Source organism: Peromyscus maniculatus, chromosome X (assembly GCF_049852395.1).
Source record: "Peromyscus maniculatus bairdii isolate BWxNUB_F1_BW_parent chromosome X, HU_Pman_BW_mat_3.1, whole genome shotgun sequence".
Lineage (NCBI taxonomy): Eukaryota > Metazoa > Chordata > Mammalia > Rodentia > Cricetidae > Peromyscus > Peromyscus maniculatus.
Window position 1 is genome coordinate 39,569,017 of NC_134875.1, and position 10,279 is coordinate 39,579,295.

General features: G+C 38.7%; 1 protein-coding gene and 1 pseudogene across 5 annotated transcripts in view; one reads left to right on the plus strand and one right to left on the minus strand.

Annotated features, from left to right (window-relative positions):
• The window catches only part of Wdr44 (WD repeat domain 44), a 99,959-nt gene extending 97,277 nt beyond the window's left edge, over nucleotides 1–2,682 (minus strand). The window contains exons 1-2 of one of the 5 annotated variants that reach the window (XM_042268905.2): nucleotides 2,546–2,682; nucleotides 1,095–1,283 (exon numbers count right to left, since the gene is read on the minus strand). In XM_042268905.2, coding sequence (XP_042124839.1) covers nucleotides 1,095–1,171 — 77 coding nt within the window. In that variant the 5' untranslated portion in view covers nucleotides 1,172–1,283; nucleotides 2,546–2,682. Of the gene's footprint in view, nucleotides 1–1,094; nucleotides 1,579–2,096; nucleotides 2,113–2,545 lie in introns of those variants that run through there. The other 4 variants (XM_042268906.2, XM_006992964.4, XM_076562408.1 and 1 more) reach the window with 4 other exon arrangements.
• Nucleotides 1,439–10,279, plus strand: part of LOC102922318 (microtubule-associated protein 1 light chain 3 beta pseudogene) — a 13,770-nt pseudogene continuing 4,929 nt past the window's right edge.

Here is a 10,279-nt window from a genome sequence, read left to right on the forward strand (position 1 = left end):
CAGCAGGCTTTTAAAAGGAGTTCTAAAAATGTACTGATAACTTTATTTCTATCAAAGTATTTCTTCCACGGGGTAAACATAAGAACTGAAGAGAGTTCAACTCCAAGAATCATACACTAACATACACATTTTACCAATTTTCAAGATCTTATAGTCTGAGAATGTATTTCACTACTTCTTGCTCCAGACATGTCAGGAAAGAGTTTGTGAAATCATTTTAAACGCTATTTTAACTCTGAAAAGTAGAAGAGTAAAATAAGTCCAAATCCTGGTCAGAGAAGCTTTCCAACTAGTGAACTTCCTACTCAGAGCTACCCATATTAATCACCAGTAAAACATCTTGCAAAATTAGAAAAAGGGCACAAAGCTGGGCTCTCCTTCCAAGGACCAGATTACTCAGCACTTGTTTGTACATCTGTACTCGCCTGTGTACATTTGTGTCCCGCTGCCGTTTCAGACCACATCATTCTCTCTAATGGTAAGCATCTTGTCTACAATTTCCTCTGGCGCACAGTAAAGTGCTATTTCAGTAAAACACTGTTGATGTCGAACACACTGGCTGGAGGACTTCCTTAAATTAATACCTGCCTTCTCCCCGCTTCTTTTTTATGCAAAAGAAAAGGTGAATGGCAAATAGGGTAGAGTTACAGCCACTTCGGAAATGAACAGGTAAACTAGAGGTCTTTTTCAAAAAAGACCCAGGGAAGTTCAATTTCTCCTGCCACCGCTCCTTTTGGTCCCCAAGGGCCCAAACGGATGTTGGAAAGGTAAGCTTTGAACACCGCAAATACAAATCGTTGCCTCTCAGGCACGAATGCCATCCACTGCATGGCTGGCCAAGACAAGAAAGGGGTTCCGAAGGAGTCCCCGGGCCGTTCACTAGGGAACAGGGTGGAGAAGGAGTCCCTGTCCCTCTCCCAACTCATCCTACCCTAAGGAGTCCCAGGTTTGGGTTCTGAGGTGTCCGAGTGCGATGAGACTAAGAGGAACAGCGGTGACGGACACAGCGGCATTTGGCAGAGGAGTAGAGGGAGGCACGGGAGAAGCCAGAGACCGGGCTGTCCGAGTTCTGGGCCCGGGCTTCTGTTACTTACCCTACAGGATAGCCGCCCCCCAGGTGCACCTCTTCAGGGGCATCATAGAATTCTTCGGTGTCGCTTTCCGACGCCATTTATAGGACACACCCGCGGGTGAGGGGGCCGGCTCCGCCTGGAGGAAGGGTGATTCTCAGCGTCTCCTCCTCGTCAGTTAGGAGTGTGTGGAGAGGTGGGTCCCGGGCGACGCTGAGGAGGGCACAGATGACGTGGTGTGAGAAGTCGGCTAGGGACAGGGGACCACCCTCAGTTGTTGGGCTAAGGGGGATGACCTGCAAAGCGAATGCCTGGGGGTGGCTGCAGTGGGTCTGGGACTGTTGCCGGGCGTCCCGGGCGCTAGGTGTATGAAGAGCGCTAGGAGAGGCTGGGGCTCTTCTCCGTCCGGGAGAGCCAGGCAGCAGCGGGCGTGCCGGCGACAGCAGCTCCAATTTCTCCCGCAGCGGCAATTACAGCTGCTGGGAAAGCTACTAGCCCGCAAAATACCGACGCGCACCTACCCTCGCGAGATTTCGGGTCGGGCCGGTAAAGCGTGGGCGGGGCGGAGAGGTGGCGGGGGGGGGGGCGGTGAGGGGGGGGGCGGTCCCAGAGAGGCAATGTTCTGATTACTAATGCGGGAGAAAGCCTGTCAAAATGGCGCAAGCGCGTTGAGGGCATTTGGTAGAGGCCGGAAGTAGCGGGGAATAAGGGAGGTGGCTAGCCTTCAGAGGGGCGGAGTCTAGGACCTGCGCAGGAGCAGCCCGATGCCAAAAGTCTGAGGCACGCCCGAGTTAGGTGGGACCCTGCTTAGCTTTAGTCACTAATTCTACTAAGCGCGGTTCGAAAGAGAAGCATCTTTGAGAGGGGTGATTTTGAGTCTCTTCCGTTTATCGTGAGAAAACGGTGTGGGCATTTGGGTTTTTATTTTACTTTGTCGCCCGAGCCAAGTCTGAAATATCCCAGCATAGAATTTTAGCAGTTTCACCATCTCTAGTCTATAGGAATAGACCCATCTTATTCACTTACTATGAGATCTCTAGTTGAACTCTACATACGATCCAGATGGCCAAAGAGTAAAGTCCATAAGAAAGAAATAGCTGGGGAGTGTCCCATTTCCAAAGAGTAATTAATGGTGGATTTATTGCTGGAGCTGAGCCATAATAAAGCCTCCAATTACTTTTTCTCAAAACTTGTCTGTCGTCGCTGCCCACGATGTGAGAGAAATTCCATACTGCCCAAGATGTGTGTCAGCCAAATAACGTGTGTGTGTGAGAGAGAGAGAGAGAGAGAGAGAGAGAGAGAGAGAGGGGCAGGGGGGAAGAGAGAGAGGAGAGGAGAGGAGAGGAGAGGAGAGGAGAGGAGAGGAGAGAGAGAGAGAGAGAGAGAGAGAGAGAGAGAGAGAGAGAGAGAGAGAGAGAGAGAGAGAGAGAGAGAGAGAGAGAGAGAGAGAGACCACTGCAAGGGGAAGACAGTACCTGGATTCTGATCTTCAGTTGTCCAATGTCCATTGATAAAGACTGAGATGTTCTTTCTGAAACAAAGAGCCATTCATTGCCCATTAAAGTGATATTGACTTTCAGTGTTTTCTTGAGGCACATTTATTTCTTCCACTGACGTCATAATAGGCTCTTGGGTTGTTTGTGCTACCTCAACCGTTAATCAAGATGGCAGCATAAAAGCTTGAACTGGGAGCAGGGGCATAGCTTCAGAGAGATTAGAAATAGGGTTCTAAAAGTATTGTGAAGCAATCCAACCCCAGGCAAGGTCTAGTGTGCTCTGGGGGATTTCTATCATTTTTTTTTCAAGACAGGATTTCTCTATGTAGTCTTGACTGTCGTGGAACTCATTCTGTCAGACCAGGCTAGCCTCGAACTTGGATATCCACCTGCCTCTGCTTCCTGAATGCTGGGACTAAAAACATGCTCCACCACCACCCAGCCCGTGCATTTCTATAAATTTAAATGCTTATAAATTGTAGATTCTGTAACATACCAGAGGAGTTAGGAAAAACACGACATAATCAAATATGTTAGTATTTTGCAGCAGAACATATGATAGTTTAAATGAGTAAACAAAAAATAGTGTATAGCCTCATTCAGTTCAGAAAACTACTGCCAAATAAATTAAGATAATTTGATTGTCAAATAAGTTCCTTAAAACAAAAACTGTGTACTGTATTTACATCATTTTACCCCCTCCTCCCTCCAGCCCTGACCATGTCAGTGCCTTCCCAAAAGATGGGTATCCTTTTCTTTAATTATTATTGTCATATATATCTATATAGATAAATATAACCTATTGAGGCCAGTTTATATTGCTCATATATCGTTGGTGACCACTTGGTATATATATTAATTTTAAAAAATAAAAATAAGAATGAAGGCTTGAAATCCAACCTTTTTAATTAACATGAAAATATCTGGATTTCAAGAGCTTTATGGATTTCTAAAGTGTAGGCAAGGGAATTGTGGGTTCTTGTGAAAGTATAACTTTTATCAAAAATTACTATTAGATTTTATGTGTTTTAAGTGTGTTAAAGAATAGACTTAAGAACGTTACTATAAAATAAGCTGTTGAGATGATACAGCTTTATTGAATCTTTCTAAAGTGTTTACATTGATCAATATATCACAGTGTACCCTCCAAATATAAGCAATTATTTGTCAATTAAAATGACTTAATGATACTGAGTGCATTGGTATATGCCAGCAATACTAGCATTTGAGAGGTAGAGGAAGATCAGCATTTCAAAGTCATCTTAAGCTATATAATGAGTTTGAGGCCATCCTGGGCTACCTAAGACCCTGACTCAAAAAGCAAAAAAAAAAATCATCTCAAATTACACTTTTTTTTTTGTTCACCATGGAGGACAGCCTTTTTCCTTTTGGATTATAGAAAAGAATAATGCATGTTTATCAAAATATATGTTATATAAAGAGATATCACCATATAAATTTATTTTCTTCCTAATTACTTACTAGTGAACCTATATGTTTCTTAAAGTATTTTGATTTATTGTAGAGGTATCACTTGTCTGTATATTAAAGAAAAATATTTGAATGCTATGTGCTATGTGAGAATATATAACAATTCAGTGAACATGTACTATTTAATGTCATTCAGTATTTTGAAGTGCTAAAGGTAGTTTGAATATGAAGAAGACAACTTACTTCCTGTATTCCACAAGCTCACAGTCTAGTATTGGAATCCTAGTTTGAAGTTTTATTTGAATATTCCATGCCAAGTTTTCAAGGTAAGTTGAACATTAATTTCTCCATTGAGAAAAGGTCAAAATGGGTAGTAGGAATGATAAGCTAATGACATCTTAGAGTTATTATAGTTGTCTATTTAAATGCTTTTATAACTGCTTGGAAAAGTTAATTATTGGGAGCAATAAAACATATCCTAACATTCATCATTTTTGAAAATGTTAAAGATGCGTTTATGTTGTCCAAATATCTGTTTTTTAGTTTTAAAGTATTAAGTTTAGTTCAAAACAGTGGTTTTAAAAGTTTTCATTATAGCCGCGCAGTGGTGGTGTAAGCCTTTAAGCACAGCACTCAGAGGCAGAGGCAGGTGGATCTCTGTGAGTTTGAGGCCAGCCTGGTCTACAGAGCAAGTTCCAGGACAGTCAGGGCTGTTACACAGAGAAACCCTGTCTCAAAAAAACAAAAAAGGAAATATTTTCATTATAAATGAGCCCTTTAATCAAACCTAATTTCACAGGAAATTCCATACATAATTTTTTAAATGCTCTGTTTGAAGCAGAGGTAGTTCAGCTCTCTGTTTTATTGGCCTTCCCTGACTCTTTCATGGACAGCCCCAAGGTTCTGTAAAACAAATAAAACATACATAAGAAAAAGGGGAAACTATTTTTTTCCTAAGTAGGGATCAACAAACTTGTTCACACTGTTTTTTAAAATAACATTTAATTGGTATATAGATAAGGCTTTTTTAAAAATATGTTATGTGTTGGCTGTTTTCCTGAAAGAGTTTAGCAGTTGGAATGATGATTGTATGACTTGCAAGGTGTGAAATATTTACTATTGGAGTCTCTACAGAAAATTTTGTGGAACTCTATCTATACAGTAGTATTCTATAGGTCACCCCATAACTGAAAGTACCCTTGAATTAAATGGTTATTTTAATTCATTCCACAAAAATCATAAGAGCTCACAGAATCTTCTGCATAGATGGAAATTATGATACAATCTTTTCCCACTTGGCTCATTGCCAATGGCTGCAAGAACTACACTGCTCTGAGGCAAAAGTAGGTTTAAGGAAAGTCTTTGTGCTGGCTAACATACTCCTGTATATAGCAACAGTTCTACTCTAAAGGGAAGAAGTCGCCACTACCATATGGAATGGCTTGCTGTGGGTATTTTCTCTCTTCTCTTAAACCAGCAGGTTCCCTAGAGCTAGTTTTGTGACAACCCTGGGAGCAGTCACTCAGAACATCAGTGATCCAAGCACCTTGTAAGCCATGTAGCCTTTCTTGAAGCAAGCACTACAGTGATAATTCAGGAAAGATTGTATAAATGATTACAGTATTGGAGATACAATATAGACACGAAAAGATTTTATCTGCAAGACTTTTTATGAGTTTTGAAATATCAGAATCCATGAAAAACACGTTCTGAAATTGTCCAGAGCTTGTCAGAGACAAGATAACATTTGCTAATCTTCAGCCCTAAACTATCTGTTTGAAAGGTCAGTTGTGTTCTTGCCGTGATACTAAATATTAAAACACTTGCTCCTGTTTGGCTTTGGAATCTTTATATCTTTTTTTGGCCTTTCAGTGTACCTTTTAAGTGATACTTTATGTTGACATTAAAATAATGAGTTTTCAATCCTTAAGCTAACAAGAACTGAAGTAGAAAGTCTAGAAATGTATTGCCAGAAGAACCAGCTGCAATTCAAACGTGCTATTTTATAATAGAATATTATGTAGCCATGCACTCTTGTTCAGGACTCTGGAAGAAAGCAAACTAGAATTATCTTAAAAGGGAATTTGTTAGATTATATTTGTTCTATCATGATAAATACATTAAAAATAGAGGGGAATTTTATATTTGCATATGCATAATTTCATTGCTAAAAAATTAGGTAAAAGCAAAAAAAAAACTACACTTAAACTGAATCAAGTTGCACAGGAATATACAAAATGCACATACCCATACCTCAAATATCTGCCACCTACCTCAGTTCATTGTGTTTAAAATCCCATGTGTTCACATGGAGTGGTAAAGCTTCCAGCTTGCTCTCAGGTAGTACTCTTAACAGTATTTCGAAATAATTCACAAACTGCAACTCTTCTGACACCCACATCATTTACAAATTTTATTGTCTTTCAACATTTTCATACAGGTATATATTGTATGTTGAATATAGCCCTTCTCATATTGTCTTGCCTGCATTTCTATAAATAAACTTGGATGTTTTCAAAATAAAGTGTTATATGTATTGTAATATTTATTTATCGTGGGTAAAATTGTGCTTCTATTTTTATTAAGTTCATATCTTTTTGTATATAGTCCACATAAATGATAACATCTGATGCATTTGGAGCTCAATATGCATCAATGTCCTCTCTTTGTGTCTATCTTTTGTTATCTTTGATTTTTTATGTACTTTGGCTTTGGTTTTCCTATTGCTAATGGTTTCCTTCTTACAGTTAGTGAAAATGGATGAAAGCAACTTCAGTTCATAATGTCTTAACTCTAAATGTTTTTCCCTTTTGTGGTATTGGGGGTTGAACTTAGTGCTTCCTGTCTGTGCTTGGGAAGCCTGTAAGGTCATAAGAGAACTGTCATTTTCAGACTCAGGTTAGTGGATTGTTTTTCCGCCACACACCAAATAGAGAGACTTGCATGCTTATCTTATTCACTTGGATTATGTGGACTATGTAATATTGTTTTGCCAAGAAAAGGACATGAACAGACAGAAACAAGTGTTTACCATAAGTTCTTAAGGGACAAATCCCTATATTCATTTGCATGAGAAGAGCTTATGATGTATTAAATGAAAACAGATGATATAGAATAATGCATGTAATAATCTCATTTATGTGAAATTATTTATCTGTGTATATGTGTTTATCCATATATAGAGAATTGTGATAGGATATTCAGAAAGGACTTGTGGTGATATTTTTAATAATAATAGGATATTAAAATAAAATAGGTTTGTACCTTATTTCTTTCTTTGTGTAATGAGTAAATATCCTACAATAACTGTGTATTACTTTGTAAACAAGGGGACTGTATTAAAAGAAACCATGTAACATACCATGTATTAGGTAGACTTGCATACAAAATTAAGACCTAGTATTTGTTTCCAGTTTTCTGCACACCTATGAATCCTGAAATTATTGTAGATTCCATAGTCTTAGAATTGTTTAATAAATTTCATCAAGAAATTAAACTTGGAAAAAATCCTTACAAAACAAAAAATATTTGGAATTTAAGTATTCTACTGTAGAAAATGCCATACTTTTTGCACTTCAATTGACACATAAGAGAATAAGCAGTGGCAATTTTTAAAGCAGCTATTAAATGGCAGACTAATGTGAAATTTCCAGGAACAAGGTATAATATCAGAGATATACTTCTAATAATATGGACTCTGCATAACATTTTTTTCAAAGCAATAAGCAGTATACATGGCCTTATATTAAGAAAAGTAAACAAAGGCACATGAACTTTATGCTTTAAAAAAATCACTCAAATCTAAATACGGGCGTGAATGTCTATAATTCAAGCATTTGGGCAGCTGAAGCAGGAAGATGGATACAAGTTTGAGGCCATTTTATGCTACCTAATAAGTTTGAGCCAGACCAACTTGGAATAAATAGAGAAACCTTGTCTCAAGAAAGAGGAGTTGGACTTGAGAGGAAAAGAGGGAGGGAAGAGAGACAGAGAAACAGAGAGACAGAGAAGCTGAGACTGGAGAGATAGCTTAGTTGTTGAGACACATACTGCTCTTTCAGAGGACCTGAGTTCAGTTTCCAGGACCCATGTCAAGCAGCTCCCAACTGCCTGTACCTCCAGTTCCACGGGATCTGATACCCTCTTCTGACCTCTATGGGTTGTTTTGGTCTGTTCTGTACTGCCATGATGAGATAATTGAGTCTGGGTAATTTATAGAATAGCAGTTCATTTTGTACAGTTCTAGAGGCTGTAAGTCCAACATTGGGAGGGGGGAGGTTCACATTGGATAAGAGCCTTTGTCCTTCAAATCCTATAACCAAAAAGAGGGAAAGAGGGAAAAAAAGGAGGCTCAACTCAGTTTTATAACCAATTTAGTATTTCAGTAACAGACCTACTGCAAGGTAATAATAATCCATTTATGAATGACCTTGATCCATTCCTCTCCTATAAGACCCTAATCTTCAACAGTGTTGCATCAGGGATCATAGTATATGAATTTGGGGGAACACTTTTCAAAAACATAACAATACTTATAAATTCTCTTCATGTTTTATCTTATGAATACAACTGGTATGTTTACAATGTTCAAAGACAGAGTTAAGTGAGAATTTCATTTGCAAAATTAAGACACATTAAATACAGTAATATATGTAAACACTTACATATCAGTATCCAGCATATGTCAAGTTTCTGTTTAATGGTCTTTGATCTTTGTTCTTAGTGATAATGTTATATTACAGTACCTCTTCATACTTTCTGAGATAGTTTTTTACTTAACAGTAAGGTAATTATTGTAATTAAATTAGTGTTTACTAGATGCCAGATACTATATTAAATATTTTTTGCATATTATTTCACTTAATCCATACACTACATGAGGAAGATCCTAATATTGTCCTCATTTTCAGGTAGAGAAATAGGTTTAGAGGAATATAAGTTAATCAAAGTTTCACAGGTAACATTTGTTTAGTGTCAGGATTTGCTGCCAAATCAATCTGAATTCAGAGCTTAAACCAAATTTTTTGGTTAGGGAAGATCACACTATCACCTTCACTTTATCAGTGTGAAAACTGAGATGTTCAGAGTTGTCCTATGGCCAAGGTGACACTTTGAAATGAATTTATTATTCAAGTTTGTTCTAGTTTCACTAGCTTGTAGCAAATGAACATTTTGATAGGTCATCTGTCTGAAATAATATGATAACAAGTAAAAATTAGAGCAAATAGTTGATGTAAGGGAGGGGAGACCCCCTCAGAGTTAGAGTTGTTACAGGACACACCAAGACACTAAGTTCTCAGCACAAAGGAGATATATTATCCCAGAGAGACGTGTGTGTGTGTGTGTGTGTGTGTGTGTGTGTGTGTGTGTGTGTGTGTGTGTGTTTGTGTAGTCTGCCTCTGGATTAGGCAAAGGCAGACAGCAAGCAGCAACCGCAGCAGCAGGTGTTTTTTGCAGGAGTGTGTTTTTAAAGAGAAAAAGGCGGGGTCTGTGCTAGGGTGAATTGGTAAGTCCTGATTGTACATGTTTACCAAATAATGAATTTTAATTGTTGAACCTTAGTGTTTTGTCTTAGTGTTTTGACTCAGTGTCCAAATAATGGAATGGACCTTGGGGGCTAGCTTTAGGAATGCAATCTAACAGTTTTTAGCAAGGGAGAGAAAAGTATAAGGGCAAACCTGTCAGCGCCATGTTTGCTATGTTCAGGTCTTTAGAGCCCTTCATTCTCCCGTTTTGTTTTCTTATTGGGTCGCTGAGTGTTGGGTGAGTGGTAATCTTTCTCTCTGGCTGCTTCTTGCTGAGATTGGGGCATTGTTGTTAGGAATCTAAGGAAGCTGGAATGTTGGCCAAGGTTGGGAAGAGCAGGCTGTGTCAGTTGCTGTCCAGGTTCAGCAGAGTCATCTGGGGCTAGGGATGTGTAGGCAGCAGTTGCTATTTCTTTTTATTTTCATTTTATGGCATGTTTCCTATAAATGAATACATTTCAATTGAGGGTACATTAAGCAGAATTCTAAGATGGCCCCAACATTCCCAGATCTTGGTATATGCACCTCCTTCTGGGTTATTCAATCTGAATATCTATAATCTATATAGTGCTGTAAAGGGATTTTGTAGTCGTTATAAAAGTCCCAGAGCAGTTGACTTTACACATATAGAGATTATATAGATGGATCTGACCTAATGACAGGAACTCTTTAAATTTAGTTTTCTCTGGCCAGTAGAGAAGAGCAAGTCAGGGAAAGGAACTCTGGTTCCCTAGAGGAAAGCAAACATCTATACTAT